At 39.9% G+C, this 24,415-nt stretch overlaps 13 protein-coding genes across 13 annotated transcripts; 7 read left to right on the top strand and 6 right to left on the bottom strand.

Moving 5' to 3' along the window:
• Positions 1-435: 435 nt before the first annotated feature.
• SHC1 (Shc1p) lies at positions 436-2,481 on the bottom strand (the record flags this gene model as incomplete). Its single annotated transcript, XM_002495050.1, has 1 exon — positions 436-2,481. The coding sequence occupies one exon, from the start codon at positions 2,479-2,481 to the stop codon at positions 436-438; it is 2,046 nt and encodes a 681-aa protein (XP_002495095.1).
• A 331-nt stretch (positions 2,482-2,812) lies between these two features.
• RAD51 (recombinase RAD51) lies at positions 2,813-4,111 on the bottom strand (the record flags this gene model as incomplete). The annotated part of the gene is made up of 1 exon (XM_002495049.1): positions 2,813-4,111. One exon carries the CDS (start codon positions 4,109-4,111, stop codon positions 2,813-2,815), a length of 1,299 nt encoding a protein of 432 aa, XP_002495094.1.
• A 979-nt stretch (positions 4,112-5,090) lies between these two features.
• YEL1 (Arf family guanine nucleotide exchange factor YEL1) lies at positions 5,091-7,592 on the top strand (the record flags this gene model as incomplete). Its single annotated transcript, XM_002495048.1, has 1 exon — positions 5,091-7,592. The coding sequence occupies one exon, from the start codon at positions 5,091-5,093 to the stop codon at positions 7,590-7,592; it is 2,502 nt and encodes an 833-aa protein (XP_002495093.1).
• A 273-nt stretch (positions 7,593-7,865) lies between these two features.
• PUP3 (proteasome core particle subunit beta 3) lies at positions 7,866-8,483 on the top strand (the record flags this gene model as incomplete). Its single annotated transcript, XM_002495047.1, has 1 exon — positions 7,866-8,483. The coding sequence occupies one exon, from the start codon at positions 7,866-7,868 to the stop codon at positions 8,481-8,483; it is 618 nt and encodes a 205-aa protein (XP_002495092.1).
• Positions 8,484-8,557: 74 nt separating this feature from the next.
• On the bottom strand, positions 8,558-8,866 carry CMC2 (Cmc2p; the record flags this gene model as incomplete). Its single annotated transcript, XM_002495046.1, has 1 exon — positions 8,558-8,866. One exon carries the CDS (start codon positions 8,864-8,866, stop codon positions 8,558-8,560), a length of 309 nt encoding a protein of 102 aa, XP_002495091.1.
• Positions 8,867-9,008: 142 nt separating this feature from the next.
• On the top strand, positions 9,009-9,508 carry AIM11 (Aim11p; the record flags this gene model as incomplete). The annotated part of the gene is made up of 2 exons (XM_002495045.1): positions 9,009-9,162; positions 9,225-9,508. The coding sequence occupies 2 exons, from the start codon at positions 9,009-9,011 to the stop codon at positions 9,506-9,508; spliced, it is 438 nt and encodes a 145-aa protein (XP_002495090.1).
• Positions 9,509-9,740: 232 nt separating this feature from the next.
• On the top strand, positions 9,741-13,925 carry TSC11 (TORC2 complex subunit TSC11; the record flags this gene model as incomplete). The annotated part of the gene is made up of 1 exon (XM_002495044.1): positions 9,741-13,925. The coding sequence occupies one exon, from the start codon at positions 9,741-9,743 to the stop codon at positions 13,923-13,925; it is 4,185 nt and encodes a 1,394-aa protein (XP_002495089.1).
• Positions 13,926-13,967: 42 nt separating this feature from the next.
• IES5 (Ies5p) lies at positions 13,968-14,318 on the bottom strand (the record flags this gene model as incomplete). Its single annotated transcript, XM_002495043.1, has 1 exon — positions 13,968-14,318. One exon carries the CDS (start codon positions 14,316-14,318, stop codon positions 13,968-13,970), a length of 351 nt encoding a protein of 116 aa, XP_002495088.1.
• An 849-nt stretch (positions 14,319-15,167) lies between these two features.
• Positions 15,168-17,471, top strand: MET6 (5-methyltetrahydropteroyltriglutamate-homocysteine S-methyltransferase; the record flags this gene model as incomplete). The annotated part of the gene is made up of 1 exon (XM_002495042.1): positions 15,168-17,471. The coding sequence occupies one exon, from the start codon at positions 15,168-15,170 to the stop codon at positions 17,469-17,471; it is 2,304 nt and encodes a 767-aa protein (XP_002495087.1).
• A 396-nt stretch (positions 17,472-17,867) lies between these two features.
• SHP1 (protein phosphatase regulator SHP1) lies at positions 17,868-19,073 on the top strand (the record flags this gene model as incomplete). The annotated part of the gene is made up of 1 exon (XM_002495041.1): positions 17,868-19,073. One exon carries the CDS (start codon positions 17,868-17,870, stop codon positions 19,071-19,073), a length of 1,206 nt encoding a protein of 401 aa, XP_002495086.1.
• A 129-nt stretch (positions 19,074-19,202) lies between these two features.
• PTH2 (aminoacyl-tRNA hydrolase) lies at positions 19,203-19,838 on the bottom strand (the record flags this gene model as incomplete). Its single annotated transcript, XM_002495040.1, has 1 exon — positions 19,203-19,838. One exon carries the CDS (start codon positions 19,836-19,838, stop codon positions 19,203-19,205), a length of 636 nt encoding a protein of 211 aa, XP_002495085.1.
• A 222-nt stretch (positions 19,839-20,060) lies between these two features.
• Positions 20,061-21,575, bottom strand: TRP2 (anthranilate synthase TRP2; the record flags this gene model as incomplete). The annotated part of the gene is made up of 1 exon (XM_002495039.1): positions 20,061-21,575. The coding sequence occupies one exon, from the start codon at positions 21,573-21,575 to the stop codon at positions 20,061-20,063; it is 1,515 nt and encodes a 504-aa protein (XP_002495084.1).
• Positions 21,576-22,726: 1,151 nt separating this feature from the next.
• Positions 22,727-24,148, top strand: ZYRO0B02948g (PP2C family serine/threonine-protein phosphatase; the record flags this gene model as incomplete). The annotated part of the gene is made up of 1 exon (XM_002495038.1): positions 22,727-24,148. One exon carries the CDS (start codon positions 22,727-22,729, stop codon positions 24,146-24,148), a length of 1,422 nt encoding a protein of 473 aa, XP_002495083.1.
• Positions 24,149-24,415: the final 267 nt, after the last annotated feature.

Below are 24,415 nucleotides of genomic sequence, written 5' to 3'. Positions count from 1 at the left end.
CCGGAATTCTATCCACCTACGTAGGGAAAGAAAAAATTGCCATCGAGGGTATAAACCTCGTTGTGCCTTGTATACTTTAATACCTCCTGTGCTTCAAAGCGGGTACGATTAGTCCATTAAATTAATATTAATAATGATAAGAAAAAACAAAAAACAAAACGGAATCAATCTTCCTTTTTATAAACGCCATTGTTCTGTCGTTCCACTTGCACAATTGGATAAGCAATATATCTATCATATTATGAGAAAAAAAGAGAAAGTAAAATAAAAATAATGACAACAAAAATGAAATAGGCACAGTTTCATTCGATCCTCGATTCCAGGATCATGGGAAAAAAGTAAAAATTATGATCAGAAAACAGCCACCAATGGTATGATTTTTTTTTTTTTTTTGGTTCTTGCTTGATTAGTTTGGGATCTTCATCTAGATTTAAATTACATTACAATGCAGTCTTTTTTCTTTCTATCCTTATCATTATCCGCAGGTGTGTTATTAGCCTTCGGTAAAGATAGGGCGGCAGGTTGAGTTTGAAACCTATTTATCTCAGACTTTTTACCTTGGGATGAAGATGGTTGTGAAGGTACGCTCTGCGTATTTCTATGAGCACCCACCCCAGCTGTCGAAGTAGGTGGATCACTTAACACTTTAAATCCACTTTCACCACTATTTGATAATTCTCGTTGAGAAGTACTATTAGTAAATAAGCCTGGACTGGAAGAATTTCTCATGGAATAAGTAGATCCATTATCACTATCCAAATTTTTAAACAGACCAATAGTGTTAATACTTCTTGATTTTCTATGATTTTTCTTTTTGTTAACAGTTAATCTATCCTCTTGACCCATTGATTTTAATTTACTTATAGCACGATTATCCTTATTTTGTGCAGCTTTTTCATACCATTTCAATGCATATGCTTCATTAGGTTCACAACCTTTACCCTTTTCATAAAAATACCCTAAAGTAAACTGTGCTTTTGGATATCCTGCTGTTGCAGCTTTCAATGCCCATTGGAAAGCTTCATTTTCATCTTTTTCAAACGCTGGCTCAGCACCTAATAAATACCAAGCACATAGAGCAAGCATTGCTACTGGATCACCTCTTAGAGCAGCTTGTGTATAGTAATGAATTGAAAGGCTTGTATCTTGTGGTACCACTTCATTACCAGTTTCATAAATTTGACCCAGTAAAGTAGACGAAGGCACATGGCCAAGAGATGCTGCTTGAATGTATAATTCCATGGAATATTTCTCATCGGGAATAACGATATCCAGAAATCCCTTCTGATAAATTTTGGCCAATTCATAGGGTGCGGCGCAAGTTAAATCATTAGCTCTAGCAGAGGCACGAGATAACCATTTAATACCATTTTGCTTTGTATTAACATCAGTTCCCAAGCCCATACGACCGTAAAAAGAATAAAGTCCCAATTTGTACATTGCAGATGGATGGTTTCTACTTGCAGAAAATTTAAGAAAATCTAATGCCTTTCTGGCATCTCTTGTAGTACCTAAACCCTCTTCAAAACAATGCGCCGTTCTATAAGCACTCTCTACATGACCATGTTTGGCAGCCGCTTGAAATAATGTGAATGCCTCTCTATTTTCCACTTTACCAAATGCACCTGAAGCATAAGCATCACCTAGCAAATACTGAGCATCTGAATAACCTTTGGCACTTAGTTTTTTCAAATAGTGTTGGCCCTCCTTTAGAAATTTTTTCTTTAATTGAGCTTGCGTCATACTTTCACCATCACTATTACTTCCCACCAAAGTGTTTGAAGATTCCATAGTTAGCGCAGTTTGTAACATGTATTGCGCATAATTAAACAGAACGGTAGCATCTTTCGACTTCTTAACATTTTGTCTGTACATTTCAATGGTCTTTAAACGTGATACTAATGAAGCATTACTTCCAGGACCCAAGTAACGACTCACCAGTTGATGTGACATATCAGCAGCAGACTCGTTCGTTGATGTCAGTTGGGTATCAAGGCTACCATTAACCATATAAAGATGAGAAAGGTCCACGGACAGAGATTTATTCTTGTGAAATCCACCAGCACCAGTGCCACCAGCGCTACCGTGAAATTGACTCGAACTATCTGAAGGACTTGAGATAAACCCTTGAATTTCATCAGATGAGCCAAGTGATAGAGATGAAGGCTGTCTAGTATTAGTTGGCCTGGGTGGTGGTCCTACCGTCTGTAACCATTTTGTATTGTCATATGATTGGAACTGCGGTGAAGGTGGAGATGGTGATTTTGCAGCGGGTGGATCTGAAGCTTCTAGTACCGGTGATGGTGAATGCTTAGCACTCAAAAAATCATCATTCGAATTTGTAGCGGATGGTGTGTCCTTCAGATCTTCAAACACATAACTTTGAGATTTGAGGAAATGTCTCTTGTATGGATGCATTGCTCCCGCTCCAGTAGGGGCTTGAGTGGCAGAAGCAGAAGCAGCAGCGGCAGCAGAACTCATCAGGACTACAAACGAACTTCTTCCACAGGGCTTATTGATTAAATTTTAAAGTCTAAGTTTTAAGTTCTAGTGTTCTCCAGATTTCCACTTCACAAAAGATGAATTTAGAAACATGCGCCATAACGCGACACGTAATTAGCAACACGGCGATGAAATTAGACGAAAAAAGTATAACTAACTTCCGCGGATACTGGAGGCATACGGGCAATTTTTGACAAGAATTGAGCTGTAGCATTGTAGTCCACATATTCGGTAGATTCCTGTAAGTTTTTCACCGGTAAGAATTGATCAATTTATGGTCGAGATATTTACGCACTGCGTCTTATATAAATTATTCATCTTCTTCTCTTGGATCACCTACACCGTCCTCGTAGATGGCAAATATGCAATCAGCTTCTGGTAAGCATGGTGAGTCTACCACTTTGCACAATCTTTGACAACCTTTACCCTTTCTAAAACCTAATCTCGTTGTTGAAGAATGCGCCATAATATTACCACCGATTGGTTTTTTTGGATCAGGATTGAAACTCATACCACCGTCCACCTGTGCTACAACTTGATTTGTCACTACAACAGCGACACCGAATTGGTCCGCTAACCTTTGTAACGCTCTCATAAATTTGGCTAAATGCATTTGACGCGCACTCAACTCACCTCTACCTGAAAAATCTGTCCTGTAAAGTGCCATTACGGAATCCACAACCACGAGTGAAAATCTCGATTCGCTCATCATCTGAGCCGCAGCGTCAAGTAGTCGTATTTGATGGTCTGCATTGTAAGCTCTTGCATACGCAACGTTGTTAAGCGCATCATCGGGATCTAACCCAAACCGTTGAGCGATGGAAACCAATCGCACCGGTCTAAATGTACCTTCAGTATCGATGTAAAGGCATTTACCTTCACCTCCACCAACGTCCAGAGGTATCTGACATGTCACTGCTAAAGTATGACACAACTGAGATTTACCAGTTCTGAATTCACCAAAGAGTTCAGTAATCGATCCAGTTTCCATACCACCACCTAATAGGGTATCCAAATTTTTAGAACCTGTTGTAAGACAAATCATTTCAGAACGGCGCAGATGGAAATCTGCCGCAGTAACAAATCCCATGGGTACTAGTCTAGCGGCCTCATTTAGTAGACGATCAGCTTTCGCTTCAGATATACCCTTGATTTCCATTAGTTGCTTTCTAGGAGCGTATGCTACGGCTTCAGCGGTATGTAATCCAAATTCACGTAGTTTCTTAAGATCTGAGGTAGTAATACCGTTGACCTGCAACTTTTCTAAAGGTACGAATGACGCTAGTGCCATATCGTCTTCCATATCTTGTTCATCTTGAGCTCCTGGTGGCAAAGAATCTGGTTCGGCTGCTATGCTTGGATTCCCATTTGCAGAAGCAGTACCGTTAGTATTGCTGGCATTAACCGTAGCACCTGAATCCTTTGCTAGGCTTTCCACACCACCACTTGGTTCTACACTCTGACGGTTTAAACTGTCAATCTGGGACTGAGGCATCGAGGAAGGATCTAAAGGAGCTGTTGATAGAAGGGAAGCAGCGTTTGCTGATTCTTGGAGGGCTTGTTCGTGCAACTGTTGGTGTTGGAGCTGTAATGGGTGGACTTGAGACATCTTTTACTTTGAATTCAACTTAGATCTTTGATGGAATGGCTCTAGTTTGAATCTGCGATGTTTTGTCCCATTGCTTCGTCTTGTTTCGGAAATAACGCGACGCGTAAACAAAGTTTTCAATAACAACCCAGCGAATCTACATAGTAAAGGCATCTACAGAAACCTTGAGAGTTGCGAAATCAAATAGGTACAGTAGTTGGTGAGATTGGATAACCTCTTATTAGGGGAGACCATATGGTCTTCAGCGTGAAGTTCAGCAAATCACTGTATACGAAAGATGTTATTACATAAGATGCACGTGAAAAGCACGTGTCGTATGATGAGAAGGGTATCCAATAACTAACTAGTATTGGAAGAGGACATTTACTGATCCAATGCACCCGTTTTCATGTCGTCTTTTTGGGCATATACGATTTCTATGTATTCCTTTTGTTAAAATAAGAGTCACGTGATAGAGGCATACCACCTGAAATGGAATACTGCTTTATGTTTCAATTCTCCCTTCATTTTAATGTATGGAATGCAACTAGAGACTACTTTACTACCGGTTTAAAAGCCTCCTCTCTTTTCTGTCCTCTCTTCGTTTCTAATGGAGGCTCGGAGTAAAATCTGAAACAAGTCTCACTTGGACAACGAAAACGGCTCGTAAGGCGCCAGAAATGTCTTCCGTTGTTATGTCTATGCGTTGTCATTGCTCATCACAGTTTCTTGGCGTGTTCTACTGACTACCAAGGCGTAAATCACCGTAAATCGTACATCGAAACCCACACTACGGAGTTGCAAGAAGTTGACACTTTTAAATTTCAATATTCATCTTGACGAAATGTAGTATTCATAGACTGATTATTCATGATTCCCTGGCGTCTTTGTTTTGGGTCGTCTGTATGATCTCATAGCTAGTACTAATGAATCAACTTTTGAAGGTAACCTTCTTTTACTGCAACAAACAAACAAAAAGAAGAAGAGGTTCATAATAAGGATGAATAATCTTTCATCTCAAAATATTGGGACTAGCTTAGACTTCCAAGAGTCACCTGGGGAGTTTGAAGAAGAAGAGGAGAGAGAAGAGGACGATTCCTCAGAAATTTCATCACTCCCGCCTCTTACACAAGTAGCCACAGCTAGCCCTCGCATGATAGTATCACCCAAAATGCAAAACATACATTTGATTATTCAAAATGAGGATAATGACTCTAGTGAAGTTAATACGCCACATGAGGACTGGCATGCAAATCTTGGTCTAGGTATACAGAGTCAGCCTTTGCGAAATGAGAGGAACGTTGAAGAGCACTATAGAACAAGAGCTAAAAGACAAACGATTCTATGGGCAGAGAATCAAGCAGAAGAAGATACAATGACTCAGGAAAGAGTAAGAGCTGAAGCTGAATTGCAGGTTAAGTTTGAAGGGGCTCGAGCTAAAGCTGAAGCTCGAGCCGAAGCCGAAGCATCCTCCAGAGCTGGGCTATCAACGGGGGTTAACGGTGCAAACAGAACTGTAGAGGATACCAAAAGTACAGGGGAACAAGATGAAATGACCAGGAAAACAGCAGAACGTGAGAGAAGGTTAAGGGCAGAAAAGGAAAGGTTGCTCATCGAGGAAGATGCAAGAAAGAAAGCTGTACAGGTCAAATTGGAGAAAGAAAAAGAAGAAGAAGAGGAAGGAAAAGCAGCTGCAGGAAGAACAACAGCGGCACCAGAAACTCCAGAAGATCAGGAGGCACAGAGGATTGCAGTTGAAATTGTCCAAGGGATATACAAAAAAATTAGTCACACAGAATATGCCAATTTTTTGGGGACAAAGGAAAACCACAGAATTTTAAAAAGATTCATCATACTGTTAGAGCCACTACCGAACTCTTTAGTGTTGTCACTTTACAAATTAGTCACCAGGATATATTTTATTGCTGAAGCACAGGCCATCGATCGAATTTTAGAGGAACTAAGTATACGATGGACTACCACAAATCCTGCGACCCACTGGGGATCTCATTACAACTTGTGTCACATCGTTCTTTTCTCACTTTTAATTCTGAACTCTGATCTACATAACGCAGAGAACAATCAACCTAAGTTCTCGAAGGAGGAATTCACAGAAAATACACTATTTGCTGTAGAAAAAGAGAGCTCTAAATCGAATTTTGATCTTGCCCAACATGAACCGGGCATTCGTGAGGAATTAGGCGTTTATTATGAAGCTCTCAAGTATATGTCTCTGCCGCTATTGAAAAAAGATGAAAATAAAACAAATGTTAGAGACTCTAGAGATTCTAAGGACACTAGGATTCGAATAAGAAGGAGGAACTCCAAGATGTCTACTAGAAGCCAACTTAACAACAGTACAGAGAACAGTTCGTCCGATGACGATACCTCCGTCATCTCAAGTTCATCCCCATCTGCCAGAAGAGAACCTCATTATACTTCAAATTGGAAATTTCATCATAATAAACCTTTACCGCGCCTTTATCGAAAAGAACCACTTGACGAGGTATTCGTTTTTAGCAATGGAACTTCATGGTGCGTGGATTCAGGTATAAAGATGAATGAACGTGACCTGGCATCATCTTCTAACAATAAATCCACTGCACAGAGAACAACACGATCACGTATACCCTCCTCTGCCGGTGGCATTTTCCGTTGGATTACTAGATCCAAATCTAAATCTCTATTGCATGGGAACAAGTCTCCAGTTGCTTTTTTTGACGGCAATACCAAATGGATTAATGTCAGATGTAGAGTATGTGAAGGAAGAATCTATGTTTTCAAACACTATCCACCCAGCATGGGGCCTCAGAACTCTATGCAAGATTTAGATGGAATGAAAAAAGCTAGTGACGTCTATTTCGTATGTTCACTCTACGAATCCCTAGCGACTTTGGTACAGGATAATGTTGTTGTCAATAATAACCATGAACCCTCTCGTCGTGGTGATTTGGACCAAAGGGGCAACTTCACGGTTATCATACCGGCTTCTCTCCACAGAAAGAAGACTTTATTAGAATTCCAAACTTCAAATGTCGAAGAGGCTCAAAGATTCGTCCAATGTGTCAATTTTTGGGCGGCACGACTAACGCCAGTTCCCACCGCACAATTTGAAATTGTCTCCAATGAGGAAAACGGCTGGAGCCCACGGGTCCTCTCAGGCGATTTACCTATTGAAACTCTCGAAACTCTATACCTGAGCGATTGGAGACCTTTACTATCGATTAGCCATCTTTACAGTGAACAGGAAAATTCTACGGAGGAAACTAATATGGTGGACAAGATAGAAGTCCTAGAAAGTTTTGCGGAATACTTGCAACGGACTATCGATTCTCATAACACGGTGAAACCACTAATGATCTCCCGCTGGCGACGTACTAGAAACTTCGAGAGAGCAATGGACAATTGGAATAAAAAATACTTGTACTTGAACGAACTTAACGAAAGGACTTCCGTCTATTTGAATGCGCTGCAATTAGCACAAAGGAGTGTTAAACATTGATAACATTACGAATTAAAGGAACACATTTAAAAAATATTGTAAAGATAATATTTGTATATATGTATAACTATGGCATGGAAATCTGTAGGTCACGTGATAATCACGTGTGGTGCATTTTCATTTTCTCGCCTCTGTAAAGGGCTAATATTGGTGGCGAACCCAACCCATTAATGTTACTGTATGACGTTCTACAACGACTTACCAGCGCTCTTAAGAGACCATTGTAAGTGTTACTAAGAATTCAGTTGTTATTCTACCTACTATAGATTTACCATGAGTGATCCAAGTACGATTAACGGTGGTGTTTGCGTTGCAATGACAGGCAAGGACTGTGTAGCCATTGCATGCGATCTACGTCTGGGTATGCAATCACTGGGGGTCTCCAACAATTTTGAAAAGATCTTTAAATATGGCCATGTGTTTTTAGGACTTACAGGATTAGCAACAGATGTGACAACTTTAAGTGAAACCTTTCGTTATAAAACCAACCTATACAACTTGAAAGAGGATAGACCAATCGAACCAGAAACTTTCACACAACTAGTATCCTCATCCCTTTATGAGAGAAGATTCGGACCATTCTTCGTAGGACCTATAGTGGCGGGAATCAATTCAAAGACGGGTAAACCATTTATTGCTGGGTTTGATATGATTGGATGTATTGATGAAGCCAAGGATTTCATTGTAAGTGGTACAGCTTCAGACCAATTATTTGGTATGTGCGAATCTTTATACGAACCAGATTTAGAACCTGAAGACCTGTTTGAAACCATTAGTCAATCGTTGCTGAATGCTGTGGATCGTGATGCTCTTTCAGGTTGGGGTGCCGTAGTATACATTATTCAGAAGGATAAGGCGGTTAAGAAGTATCTAAGAACCAGACAGGATTGAAAAATAGTCGTACACAGCATTATTTACACGGTATAATAAGTTCCTTTTAATTTTTTCTTCCTTCCTATTGCTTATTACTTAGAACCTTTCAACTTGTCAGAATGTCTCTCTAACAACTTTTTTAGAACCAAATCTTCACCATACTCCTCTTCGTCCATCTTTTTCCATTTATTCTCAAGGGCTTTACGTTTCTCCCTCATGATAGCTATCTGTTCCTTTTCACCGTTCTTTCTAGCTTCGTGAAGACATTTAGATAGTGCTTCTTTCTCAATATCACAAAGACCAAACATTCTCTTGTAGTATTCTCTTTGATGACATTGATCTAATGCCTGAATGAAATCAATACAGCTGTCGAATCTTTTAGCTTCTAACTGGGGATGCATCGGCGATGGCTATTCTTCTGGTATATTATCTTTTGTAGGGATTAGTGATAATGAGCTTGTAATTTTTCAAATCATCGAAAAGGTTAATATTACACTACATCTACACAACTAGTACCACAATTGATATAGAAAGAAAGATCAAATGAATAATGTACAATTTTCTGAGAGGCAGATATCTGCCTTTAGCCATGAGTACAAAATCAGACGAAAGCGTCAGATGCTTAGATTTTTCTGTGCAACTGCATTGACGCTTGTATCCTGTAGAGTAGCATACAGAGGAATGCTAGGAAGAAAGTGTATGTCAATCATAACTGAGAGTTCTCTACATTAACGCATCATACTAACTATTTGATTCCAGATATACCCAATATGTTTCAATTGAACTACAAACCTCCACCTTTCTCTTACAAGGGAGAAGCTGCTAGTGCGTTAGTTCTCGGTACAGGACTAGCAACTGGTGGACTTACCATGATGGTGTTTGGAGGGTGTTGGATTGCAGATATCTCTACTTTCCCAGAATTTAGTTACAAATTAAAGCGACTCATGGGTCAAGAATCAGACTCATCGCAGTTGCCAATGGACACAGAAACTTCACAGATCGTAAACCAATTGGAACAACTACTGAATAATGATAAGAAATGAAGGTATGCAATTCAAAATACAGAACTACGGACTTGGTATTCTTATGGCCAACAGCACGTGAAATTCAGCTGACATGTACATAATAACATTATACAAAGCGATACTCTAAGTTGGGATGTCCCCGAGATCAAGCTATTATCAAATTAACTCTTGGATAAGTAGGATTATAGGTGATTACAAGCGGGTAAGGCAAGACCTGAGGAATCTTTTGACCAACCTAGCTGGTCCTTAAATGATGAATACGGTCCCAGATAGTCTATCAATCAGTAGTCCGAAGGATGACGAAGGGCGTTCCCGTTCAAGCACATTGAACACTTTACCCACAGACGGATCCAATCCCACTTTGAATGGCAGTAGTAGTTCCAGTGGTTTGCACCATATCAATACCAACCAGACCATTAGTAGCAGCAATAATAATAGTAAGAAGCAACGGCAAAAGTTAGTTCTATCGACGTCATTTCTTTCCACCAAGAGATTAGATAATGTCCCGCCTTCACCTGCCAGTCCACTCCAGGGGAAGAGGCCTACTACTAGTTTAAACAAGGCATTGCAAGGATTGAAAACTGAGATAAATCAATTACAGCAGCAACTGAGTGAAACTCGCAGGAGTAAGGAAGAGGCAGAGCATATACGGGATTCTACAGGATCTGAGATCTACTCTGGTGCATATTCTACAGACCATTTACAAAAGCATTCCATGCGAATAAAGGCTAATACACAGATACGTGAATTGGATAAATTTATCAAGAAGATGGAGAAGAAAATTGCAGACTTGAAACTACAGTTCGAACACACGAAGAGATCAAGAGAATTGTATTGTGTACGAGATCATCCCAGATCACTGCCGAGAGAAGATATCCCAGTGGGACTTAGGTCACCACAGGAATCTGTTAAGGAACATTCATTGGAACAGACTTTAATGGCTCATGATAGTCCAGTACCACAAGAGGATAATTTTACCCTAAGGAGTTCCCATGATCAGCATGAAACAACGTTATCTGATGACCATTCATCAGAGGTACCGACAGAGAGTGATGAGGATGAACCCAATGCTAAAAATATTGAGACGGCTACTTGGCTCGTTAGCGGATACATGCAATCTCTCCAAGATAAGAATTCTCCAGCAGATTTTGTTTTGAAGAAATCAAATGGATTAGTGACCCTTTTAAAGCAACATCCAGAGATAAGAGGCAATCTACTATTGGATTCGTTCATATACACAATACAAGCTATGCTTTTGAATGAGGATAGAGTCGTAGTTTCATGCGGTTATCGTATATGCCGATATCTGATCGATGGCGAAGAATTCATCCAGGAGATGTTACGGCTTCACATAGACGTTTGTCTGATAATGTCGTTTGCCAAGGATTTTTCATTTCAAATGGAGAGGGAACAGGCATTGAGATTGGTAAGAACATTTCTGGAGCACCGCGCTGGTATTACATTGGGAATAGTACAGGCCGTTATCAGTTGTGTGGAGAAACAAGAGGATCCACTAAGAAATATGGCTATAGAAACATTGCTTGAATTTTGTTTTGTGTGTCCGGAAGTGGTGAGTGAATGTCATGGTATGCGTGTATTGGAAGGGATACTGCAAGATCCACCTTTCCCCATGGCTTCTATCATACTCGACACAATTCTACAATTAATGTCGATGCATGCTACAAGAGTCCATTTCTTAAACGATTTTGACATATCAGTGCTAGTAACTAGTTTTTCAGATACAAATACCAAATCAGCTTTGAACGTGGAAAAGATGCAAAACACATGTCTGTTAATCACTAAAGCGCTTAAAGATTATAACGGGTTCATGTTATTTTCCATGGATAACTTCAAACCTTTAAAGGAATTACTTTCATTTTTCCAAGTACCCATGTGTGCTCAATATCTGATTGACATTTTTTTAGATGTGCTTAGGATAAAACAACTTTCCTACGATAAGAATAGAGCCCATTTCAAGCAGGTATCCTTACACTTCTCCCGAGAATCAATGCTTATAAACCAGCATATCGCACTTTTAATCCTCATGATGTACCATAGTAATTTCGGGGGACAAATTTGGGCCCTTATAGATCAAAAGAAGGATCAAGGTGTGAGTTCGACGTTGATTTCAAAAGGAAGATTGTTGCTTGCTGAATACATTAACTTGGCGGCAAATTTGTTAGATGTCAATGTCTTTGATGTTAAAGGACTACCCCCCACTTGGGAACCGCTTATTTATGATGAGACCTATCAGTTTGGTAAGCTGACTTACACCATGAATCGAAATAGAAACAAATTGGGCGTTGCAGGAATCGATTATGGTAAACCAGTCAAGAGTTTTTTGCAGAATATGACTGTAGGGACTTTAAATCGTGAAGTGGATGACATTAAATTCCGGAAAATGGTTTTCGATTCTAGGGTCTTACAGACAAAGGAATTCAATCTTTGGAACTGGAACGTGATACAGGAACTTTTAGAAGGTCCTTTATTAAATGACAAGCACTTGGATGAACTAGCGAGGTCTACCAAATTTATCAGAAGGCTTCTCATTTTTTACAGACCATTGAGAATGAGGTTTGCCAATGTAAACCGGGGATCAAGACTTTCTCAGAGGTACGTTCAAGCAGGATGCCAATTCTTCCACATGCTTACATCCTCGACTGTAGGTATGAGAATATTTATGGATGATACAAAGATTATTCCTCAATTAGCCTCTTTATTGTTCCGAGCCATGGAGGGACATACGGTAGGAAACATATTCAATTTAAGATTATTATCATCAAAGATGGTGGTCGGTTATTTCAAATTCATTGGTGTTCTAACCCAGTCAGGAAATGGTATAGCTGTCTTGACGAGATGGAATTTCTTCACGGTAATTTACAAAATGTTCCAACCAAAGTCCAAAATTTCTTCTACGTTTTTACTTCTCACACTACCTGAATTGGATCTTAGATATTCGCGTCATTGTAGAACAATTATGAGTAAGGCATTGGTGAATTCAGACAAGCACACTAGAATCAAGGCCACCGAGTATCTGGGGGAAAAATTGAAGAGCTTGTCCTGTTTAGATGATACTGCTACCCAAGATTCCGAAACTTCCAAGGACAATGATCTCCTGAGAAGATATATCGTGGAAATGTTAACGAGACAGCTGTACGATTTGAGTCCTCAAGTCGTAGCTATTGCCGATCAGGCGTTGTATGAATACGTTGTGAAAAATGAAAGTTCACACAAATTGGGATCCTCGTTACATACCTCACTCAATCAACTGGTTTTCATCAGATCACCAATCATTTTTGAACTACTAGGAACTAAGAATGGATTCCAACTTCTCAATGAAATTAATTTTGTACAAGAGGAGAGAAAGTCATGGCTGGCGACCAAAAACAAGGAATACGTGTTTCTTGTTGAGAACTTTCTTGATTATAATCAACATGGTACTTTCAGTAACTCTTCTAGAAGAATGACTGGTATTGATCGCTTACCTCAACATTTTTATGAAAGTCTTGCAAAGACAGAAGATGGGATAACGTTGATCGGACAGAGCAGAGATTTAGCTACATTTATCAGTATTATCAAGGCATTTAGACAAACTCTGAAGTATCCAGAAGATGCCCCCGTCAATGATATTATCAATTTGAAATCTTCACTGTGGTGTGTAGGATACATTGGATCCACAATGTTGGGAATAGGACTTTTGGATGAATATTCTGTTGTGGAAGATATGATTCAAATTGCATACTACGCCAGTATCACATCTGTACGTTTTACAGCACTCTTGGCTCTGGGATTGATCAGTAAGACTACCGAAGGATGCGAGATTCTAGACGAAATGGGATGGAGTTGTTGTCTTAACGTACAAGGCTCACCAATGGGTATAACTTTCCCCAGTCGTTTGGATAAATTTTTGTCTTACAACGAGAAACGTTGGATTGCACAAGGTGAATACAAAGAACCTATAATTGAGTTTGATACTAAATTTGGGCGCATGCTTGGCGATATCAAACCAATAAATCTGAACTTGCGTGTTTTACTCGATGAAAAAACTATGATGGAAAATCCATTGGAAGACGGTTCTTTACAAGATTTAATGAAGACCGAGGAAAGATTTTATACCAAAGCTATATTAAACCAACAGCGCCAATACAGCAACGAAGAAGAAAAGATAATTGACGAAGTGCTTACAATAATATCACAACTGGGGAATCACATCCTATCAGGTAATGCAATTAAGGGAATTACGGAGTTGAATAAAAAATACGGTTCAAGTTTATTTGAAAGCGAAATCATGTTTTACAAGATTCTTGACATGATGGCTCAATACAGGTTTAAACCTCATGTTCGAAAATTTCTATGTGGACTTTCCATAAACAAGAAGGCACTAGAAAATGTAATTAGAGTTGAGAAAAGGAGGAATAGTACGAAGCAATGTTAATGCATATTTTTTTTTTTTTTTTTTAAAAAAAAAACCGTTGTATTATTGTACATCTCTATGTAATAGAGGAGTATCCTTATACAATTTATAAGAATCTATTAATTCTGTTGGTATCGTGATTTCTTGATTTTCCTGTGACAGTTTTTCAAGGAGGTTTATTTGGTCGTTATGCCACTGGAATCCCGGAACTCTTTTGAGAGACCTATTGGATATGAGACCCGGAGTTTCTGCTGTCTCACCTTCCAACTGATCTAAAACCGAACATATACTAGAAATCTTTCTTAGCAGCGTAGTATACTCTTTCTTTAGAGTGGTCTCCTGCTTTACCAGTTCATCATTCCGAGACAGAACCTTCTTGTAATCAGTTTCTGATGAACCTGTAGGCTTACCCATGCTGAGTATGAGCAGGGGGAACACCAATACAATGTTTTCCCTTTCTTACTCTTATCCTTTAGACTAATTGATGATATTAGTTACACGGCCTTGCAGTAAGTAGTGCGCTAAGCTACCCGGACAAAGCATGAAAAAGGTCTTTACTAGTGTAGAGGGCGATAATACGTGGTCGAGTTCGCTTCCAATGTCAAGTTAAACATGATTAGCATAAAATGCCCAATTGCTGATGTCGTTTTTGAAGCATAACCTTGAATCTAAGCGCTCAGCATCACACTACAGTATCACATGATATTCACGTGGTTTGCTATCTTTATCAAAAAACGTGACATTGCACTGTGCTTCGTACATAGTGTGGTGGCTTTCAAAAAATATCACACCGCTTTCACACCGGTCGGTGTTAGGATCAATTTTGAAATTTTCAACATTCGTTCAATCGATGACTTCTTTTTCAATCATAGTACAACCCAGTAGTAACACGTACATGAACACATTAAGCAACTCTTGACCAATTGAATCGGTAATACAACGCCAATTGTCTCTTGTCTATTTACTGCAATTTCCCTTTATAATATCTTCCGCCACCATAGTGCTTAAACGAATCCACACTTTTTGTGTGATAATTCCAGCTGATTTTAATGCAGCAGAATACTCGTAATACTATGGATTACTATGAATCAACCTCATTGCATGTGATTATTGTGTTATGCGCGAGCCGTACCGTATTTAATTCTTGCAAAAATTTGTGAAGTATATAAAGGGGCACTATACTCAACACTTTCAGTACCCTACCTTCTGGTCAATTCATTTTATATTAAAGTAGTACAAGTTATCAAGAATCTACAACACACAATGGTTCAATCTGCTGTACTTGGTTTCCCAAGAATTGGTCCTAATAGAGAACTTAAGAAGATCACTGAATCTTACTGGAAGGGTAAGGCTTCAGTTGATGAATTGCTAAAAGTTGGTAAGGACATCAGAGTTGCAAACTGGAAATTGCAGAAAGATGCTGGTGTTGATATCATTCCATCTAATGATTTCTCTTACTACGATCAAGTTTTAGACTTGTCATTGTTGTTTAATGTGGTCCCAGAGCGTTACACCAAGTACGATTTACCACTATTAGACACTATGTTTGCTATGGGTAGAGGTTTGCAAAGAAAGGCAACTGAAACCTCCAAGGCTGTCGATGTCACAGCATTGGAAATGGTTAAGTGGTTTGACTCCAACTACCACTACGTGAGACCAACTTTCTCCCATTCCACCGAATTCAAATTGAATGGCCAAAAGCCAGTTGATGAATATTTGGAAGCTAAGGAGCTAGGTATCCAAACTAGACCAGTTCTATTGGGTCCTGTTTCTTTCTTGCTTTTGGGTAAGGCTGATAAGGGTTCTCTAGACTTGGAACCATTGTCTCTTTTGGAGCAATTGTTGCCTCTTTACAAGGAAATCTTGTCTAAGCTACAGGCTGCTGGTGCCACTGAAGTTCAATTGGATGAACCAGTTCTAGTGTTGGACTTGGAAAAGTCTGCTCAAGATGCTATCAGAAAGGCCTACGAATACTTGGGTAAGCAATCTGGCTTGCCCAAGATTACTTTGGCTACCTATTTCGGTACTACTTTGCCAAACTTGGACTCTTTGAAGAACTTGCCAATTGGCGGTCTACACTTCGATTTTGTCAGAGGTCCTGAGCAATTCGACAAGGTCTTGGATATCGTCAACAAGGACCAAACTTTGTCCGTTGGTATCGTCGACGGTAGAAACATCTGGAAGAACAACTTCGCCAAATCATCCGAATTGGTTAACAAGGCCGTTGCCAAGTTGGGTTCTGACAGAGTTGTTGTTGCTACATCCTCTTCTTTGTTGCACACTCCTGTTGATTTGGAAAATGAACCAAAGTTGGACCCAGAAATTAAAGATTGGTTCTCCTTCGCTACTCAAAAGGTCAAGGAAGTCGTTATCATCACCAAGAATGTTGCAGGTGAAGATGTTGAGGCTGAATTGGAAGCCAACGCTAAATCTGTTGCCACCAGAGCTGCTTCCAAGAGAACCAACGACGAAGCTGTTCAAAAGAGAGTTGCCTCCATTAACGAAAAATTGTCCACTCGTCTAGCTCCATTCGCTCAGAGATTAGCTGAACAAAAGAAGGTTTTCAACTTGCCAATCTTCCCAACCACCACCATTGGTTCTTTCCCTCAAACTAAAGATATCAGAATCAACAGAAACAAATTCGTTAAGGGTACCATTTCCGCTGAGGAATACGAAAAATTCATCAACTCTGAAATCGAATCTGTTATCAGATTCCAAGAAGAAGTTGGCCTTGATGTCTTGGTCCACGGTGAACCTGAAAGAAACGATATGGTTCAATACTTTGGTGAACAGATCCAAGGTTACACTTTCACCGTTAACGGTTGGGTTCAATCCTACGGTTCTAGATACGTCAGACCACCTATCATTGTCGGTGACTTGTCCAGACCAGAGGCCATGTCCGTTAAGGAATCTGTCTACGCTCAATCCATCACCACCAAGCCAGTTAAAGGTATGTTGACCGGTCCAGTCACTTGTTTGAGATGGTCTTTCCCAAGAGATGATGTGGACCAACAGACCCAAGCATTGCAATTGGCTCTTGCATTGAGAGACGAAGTTAACGATTTGGAAGCCGCTGGTATTAAGGTCATCCAAGTCGATGAGCCTGCTATCAGAGAAGGTTTGCCATTGAGAGCTGGTGAAGAGAGAAGTGCATACTTGAAATGGGCTGCTCAAGCTTTCAGAGTTGCCACTTCTGGTGTGCAAAACAAGACTCAAATTCACTCTCACTTCTGTTACTCTGATCTAGATCCAAACCACATTAAGGCACTAGATGCTGATGTGGTCTCCATCGAATTCTCTAAGAAGGATGATCCTCACTACATTGCTGAATTCAAGGAATATCCAAACCACATTGGTTTGGGTCTTTTCGACATTCACTCTCCAAGAGTTCCATCAAAGGAAGAATTCATCTCTAAGATTGAGAACATTTTGAAGAGTTATCCAGCTGACAAGTTCTGGGTTAACCCAGACTGTGGTCTAAAGACCAGAGATTGGGAAGAAACTAGGGCAAGTTTGACTAACATGGTTGCTGCTGCTAAGCACTTCCGTGAACAGCACAAGAAATAATCATGTCTTTGACATTTTGATTTTGGGATTCAACATCGGTACTTACAACTTCGCATAACGTATATATTTTTAACTTGTATAATATAACGCATTCAACATTCGTTAAATGAGAAATTCGCATACTCAACGATCCCTGATTCAACAATCGTGGATCCAAACGGTATTACTCCTTATGCTGGCCTTTGCCGCTCAAGTTTGATAGTACCGCGGGTCACATGAATATCACGTGAATATCACATGTCTATTTTTTGTGCATTTTTCAGGTGGCAAACTCCGTCAGAGGCCAGATAGAAATTAAAATCAATCCATCTAAAGGGCTTCTATCGCCACTACCACTCCATCGAAATTCATCACAAGTGAGTGAGCTCAGCTTAAGGAACGTTTAGCTGATTAGACATGTCCGGTGTTCCTGATGAGAATATCCAACAATTTATGGCATTAGCCAATTGTCCCTTCAATACTGCTCAAGAATATTTGCAAGAGTTTGGTGACCTAGGTGAAGCCTTAAATGCTTACTATGCAGCTGAAGCTGATTCAGAAGGTGGTAAAAGGGCCAAAGCAAGTGACTTAAGTGGTAATCCACCCACATATGAATCTGCAACCAGTTCACAACATCGCCCATCAAGTCAAGGACAACAGGAGAGTTTATCGAGACCATCGTCATCATCACCAGTCGGCCAAAAGAAAGAGAAGCCAAAATTCATGTCCTTTTCAGATATGGTTAAAGACCAGGGAGATGATAATGAAGATGATGAAAATAGAAATACGTTTGCAGGTGGTGAAACTTCAGGACTAGAAGTCGCGGATCCCAACGATCCTAATTCCTTAATCAAGGATTTGTTGGAAAAGGCTAAAAAGGGAGGTCAGCAAGTTGAGCAGGAATCAGATGCTGAACAACCTAAACCTAAACCAAAGAATTTTACAGGTAAGGGCTACAGATTGGGATCTATTGTGGATGCACCAAACCAAGTGGTAGAAAACATCCCCAAAGAAAGTGCACCAGAAAAACCCAGAAAAGTTACCAGAACAATTACATTTTGGAGAGAAGGTTTCCAAGTGGGAGAGGGTCCATTGTATCGATACGATGACCCTGCTAATAGCTTCTATCTGAATGAATTAAATCAAGGTAGAGCTCCATTGAAGTTGTTAGATGTGGAATTTGGCCAAGAAGTGGATGTCAACGTTTATAAAAAATTAGATGAATCCTATAAGCCACCCAAGAGGAAATTGGGTGGATTCCAAGGTCAGGGACAAAGGCTGGGATCACCAGTGCCAGGTGATTCCAACGCTTCCAGTGTAGAACCTGTAAAGATTCCTGAATCTCCAGCGGAAACAAAAGAAGAGAAAGATACACACAAGTCAGATTCACCAAGGGGCGATTCTTCAGTACAAATTAGATATGCCAATGGTAAGAGAGAAGTGCTCCGTTGCAACTCTACGGATACCGTTCAGTTCCTTTACGACCACGTGCGGAGCAACACTACAGATTCAAGAGCCTTTAGTCTAAACCACGCATTCCCAGTGAAACCTATAGAAGAATATCAATCTACTTTGAAAGATGCTGGTTTGGTCAATGCAGTTGTAGTCCAGAGGTGGGTTTAGATCATATAGATATACAAGTAATGAATTAAAAAAAGATGTGAAGGGAGGCGTCATTAATGAACTCAATTCAACTCTTTTATTTTCATTCAAAAAGAAGCTTATGCAAATGCGATGTAATTTTTCTTTTCCTCAGTATAGTTTCAACTCACCGGTTATTTGATCCAGTACCGCCTTGGGGGCAGGTCCCAACCCCAAGACAGTTGCACTGCCGGCAGCGATTTGAGTTCTACCGGCATCATGTATGACGCAGGCATTGACCCCCAATGCAATTGCTAAGGCGTATAACTCATCCATGGTGCTCTCGTCGGGGCATTTGAGAGTAATCTTTGCTTGACCTCCCCTTAACCATCTGTTGACCATGGATGGGTTATAAGATTTGCGGTTTGGATCACACGCAATCATACGAAAACATCCCAATGCTGCATGAGCACACTGGGCCGCCGTTTTACCTTTTTGCATTCCTAAATCTTGTCTAATAACCAATGCCATTCTAACTTCACCGGGAACGTCATTTAAACTAACGGAATCAATCTCATAGTCTTCGTCCGAATCTTCCTCTTCCTCCTCCTCATCAGATTCTTCAATGTCATCATCTTCAGATTCTGCTCTTTGTTTGCATTGTCTTAAAATCTCTTGTACATGTTCCTTCTTGGAAGCAGAAGGCAGTATTTGACCTAAGTAGTAACCTGCAGCCAATGAAGCAGCTGCGACTGCGAAATAAACTGAAAAATTGGCATTGAGGTGATTCATTGTTTCGGTTAACATCGTCCTGTAAACACGCTAAAGGTAATGCTTAAGCACATCTCTTGTTAATTTCTTTATCAACCATTGGATTGGAAGAAAAACGAAAAAAAAATATAAAAAATTTGAACCTTGAACAGAAGATTCAAATTATGCAGATGAAATGAGGCGGAAAATCGTCTATTAACATTTAGATATCGTCAATTGTATACAGAAAAATTTTGTGATTCCAATGGTGTATATCATTCAAATGGTGCCAACTTTACGGGCCCAATATTCTTCAGCTTTAACAACGGTAGCGTTATTAGCCATCATCTTGTTCATAGTTTCAATGTACTCTTCATATTCGTCAGAATCGTAAACTATACCACCACCAGCTTGCAAGTAACAGATGTTATCCTTGTAAACCATAGTTCTTAGGGCAATACAGGTATCCATAGTTTTACCATCGTAAGACCAGTTACCAACGGCACCGGCGTAGATAGCACGTTTTTCACCTTCCAATTCGCCAACTAGCTCCATAGCTCTCACCTTGGGGGCACCGCTAACAGTACCTGCGGGAAACACAGATCTGAATGCATCGAATCTATTTTTTTCAGGTCTTAGCGTACCGCTAACTTGCGAGACCAAATGCTGTACGTGAGAAAACCGTTGTACTGTGAGAAGTTTATCCACTTTAGTTGTGGTAGGTTGGCAAATACGGTTGATATCGTTTCTGGCCAAATCAACTAACATAATGTGTTCAGCGCGATCCTTCAATGAACCACTCAATTGGTCCGATAACTGGTCATCCTCTTCAATGGTAGCACCTCTTTTAACAGTACCTGCAATTGGATGCGTTATAACCTTATTTTTTTTGTCAGATTGGCATAGTAATTCCGGAGATGCACCAATAATTTGGAAATCGAGACAATCGATGTAAAACAGATAAGGCGATGGATTCACGGTTCTTAGTTGTCTGTAGACATTGAATGGATGCAATGAGGTGGGTCTTGCGACTCTCTGCGATGGCACTGCTTGGAAAATATCACCACATTTGATATGCTTCTTCAACGTGGAAACGTGATTTTCATAACCTTTTTGACCCACGTTAGAGGTAAAAGTTTGGTTTAATTTAATTGGGGGTTGTTCAGGATATGGAATTGGTGACTGGGTATCTGCCAAGACTTTCGCGATGTCTGTTATTAGACCCGACGCAGCTTGAAATCCTTCTTCCAAAGAAGTTTCCCTAGTGTCGATGTTGTGAATAATTTGAATTCTTTGGAAGACATGGTCAAATGCAATAATTGTATTGCACATCATCAAATATGCCTCTGGTACTTTTAAAACATCTTTTAAAGGCCTGTTGGTCCTTGGTTCAAAATAACGAATACAATCGTACGAGATATACCCCACAGCTCCACCACTTAGTTTAGGTAATCCCGGAATATTTTCTGCTAGTTTGTGATGAGACATTTCCTGCTCTAAGATGATCAAAGGATCCACTTCCAAGCCTTCTGTTGGTCCAGTTTTAATGATTTTATGTGGTGAAATCCCGATAAATGAATATCTACCCAGTTCATCACCAGTAGCACTTTCCAACAGAAAGGATTCACTTCTTTTAGGGTCATTCAAGTGTGAAAGCTTCAAATATGCAACATGTGGTGTTAAATCTAATGATGGTAAAAACGCATATACCGGGTACATGTTGACAGAGTCGTCATTTTGAGAGCGTAATTCTTTGAGCGTATCAATTTCTGGTTGAATTGTAATGCTTGGCATGGTCGTTTGGAACAAAAGCTCTTGTACTGGGTCTATAATCCCACGATTATTGGGTGTATATCCAGTTACTCATCGATCTTTTCATTGTAAAATGGTCCATGGGACTTTTTCACATCCTCCGTATGAAATGACGGCGATTCGAACAGATGAAATAATCGATTAAATACGGAATTTCTGAAATAGTTCTACTTAGATTGAGCCCACGAGAGCAGTTCCATTGCATTCCTGCATGCTTAATCTGCCAGTATGAAACTTCCTCCGGCTTCGTACGTGTTCTTGAAGTGATTTTTTTCCACTGTATACCAAGATCATGCAATACAGTTGCGCCAAGAAGCGGAGAAATCAACAGTTCATGCAGTGCGTCTCATTCAGCTTGCATGGAATATCATATACATGCTTCTTAGATGTCTCTGAGCCCTGATTCTGGTGCTAGCACAGGCCCAGGATGAATTCCAACATATAAGGTGTTTAGGAGGAAGTACACGAGCCTTGCGTTATGTAGACCACTCCCAAGGCTCATTTTTACCAGAAATCATAAAACCTGATACTTTTTGCACCTTCTAACCACTCAATTATGCCACGCCCTTCCTATTTGTCCAGCCATCTTAACAATGAGATCTAGCACACAATTCAACCGGATCTGAGCGCTTAAACTCGCAGTGCACATACTTCACACAGCATTTTACCTGTCAAAATTAAATTCAGATCAATTTCCTCCATCGACTTTCGAAATATCCATTTTTCAATTCCGCTCCAAAACCAGCGCACAAACCCGCCACAAAGCAGCCTAAACTTCACTTTTTTGAGCCGCTAAAGATGCTAACCATGTACTTCCAGCACCTGCAAATCTGCAAAAATTATCCATATTACCTGAAGTCTTCTCTTTAGCCGCCTACAGCTCAATTTACCTATTTCATTTGTCCTTCATTATGGGGGGCATGGGCTTCCAAGATGAGGATCAAAAAGAAAAAAAAAAAAAAAAAAAAAAAAAATTAGAAAAAAAAAAAGAGGACAATTAAAGAGTGGCGAACCTTTTAGATAAAAAAAACTATATTATAAGGTCGATAATAAGCAGTGGTTATTCGAGATACACATTACTCAAACAGAATTGGATAAAGGAATTACGATTCATCGTTATCAATTAAGCACATATGGGACAAATTCTATCAAATCCGGTGATCGATAAGGAACACCATACTGGGGAGGACCAGTTAACAGGGTTTGGACTTTGCGCTATGCAAGGGTGGCGTATGTCGATGGAGGATGCACATGTCGTTCAGCTAAATATTGCCGGTAAGAATGTTAAAGATCACATAGCGTTTTACAGTATTTTTGACGGACATGGTGGGGCAAGTGTAGCACAGTTTTGTGGGGAGAAAATTGGTTCCATCTTACAAAAGCAACCGACATTCGATAAAGGTCAATTGGGACAGTCTTTAATTGATACTTACTTGACGGCAGATGAAGATCTCCTTAAGGATCCTGTCTTGAGAAATGATTACAGTGGTTGTACCGCTACATCCATCCTGGTTTCTCAAGAGCAACAGTTAGTAGTATGTGCGAATGCAGGTGATTCAAGAACCGTTCTATCAACTGATGGTAGAGCTAAAGCTTTATCCTATGATCATAAACCTACGTTGGCTAGTGAAAGGTCAAGAATTGTAGCTGCAAAGGGGTTTGTGGAAATGGATAGAGTCAATGGTAATTTAGCACTATCCAGAGCCATCGGTGATTTTGAGTTTAAATCCAATCAGGAATTGCCACCACAGGAGCAAATTGTCACGGCTTTCCCTGATATTATGGAACATAAGTTAAATTACGATAAGGATGAATTTGTCATTTTGGCTTGTGATGGTATCTGGGATTGTCTTTCGTCGCAAGAGTGTGTGGATTTAGTACATTATGGTATCAATCAGAAAAAATATTCATTGAATGACATTTCATCACGCATTATTGATGTGTGTTGTTCACCAACAACAGAGGGTACAGGTATTGGTTGTGACAACATGAGTATTACTATCGTTGCATTGCTAAAACCTGGTGAAAACTTGGGGAAATGGTTTGAACGTATAAGGTCCAAGAAACACCAAACACCTGTTTCATTTGAAAGCAAAAGAAGATCGATTTTCACATATTATCAATTCCCCAAGGAAGACGCAAACGTTTTCGAGGTGACGACGAAACGTCCGCAAGATAGATTTACTCAGGAAAGCGTCCAAGATTTAGGCGAAGATAACATGGAAATTGACGATGAATCAAATGAAGTAAAGAGACAAGCCGCTAGTAGTAGTGGTGAAAGTGGTGGCAATGGACCTGTAGATCTGTTTTCATTAGAAGCTCTTTTGGGTGCTGGTGGTATCCAAATTTCTCAAGGACCTAACAATGTCTCTTATATCCATGGTTCAGCTCTATCAGATATGTTGTCGTCGTTGAGCAATGCTGCAGCTGGTGAAATGGTGCCTGAAGACGAGGAAGATGAGAGTAACAATGATAAGGGCGCTAGAAACGAAGATTCAAAGGATAAGAAAGACGACGAAAGTGGCGGCAAAAAGATTGAAGAGGTCAAAGAATAGACAAAGATGAATCATAGCATAAAGGCAGGGAAAAAAATTTCATTCGACAAAAGTAAAAAAAAAAAAAAACCGAACAGAAAAATGAAAAATTAAAGGAGAAGTGGAATAATGTTTTGCTGTTTGTCTCTATGTTCTACTTCTTTCTCTTTTCTCTTTTGTAATGTAAATTTAATGTAATCTTTAAAGTGAGCAGGATACAATGTGACCGCATTCGTAATACATAATGTTAATGTGTCAGACGCTAGAAGATACGTAGGTATGAAAGAT

Source organism: Zygosaccharomyces rouxii (assembly GCF_000026365.1).
Source record: "Zygosaccharomyces rouxii strain CBS732 chromosome B complete sequence".
NCBI classification, from domain to species: Eukaryota; Fungi; Ascomycota; class Saccharomycetes; order Saccharomycetales; family Saccharomycetaceae; genus Zygosaccharomyces; species Zygosaccharomyces rouxii.
Note: the sequence above shows the minus strand (reverse complement) of the source record. Positions and strands in the feature narration are given on the sequence as shown.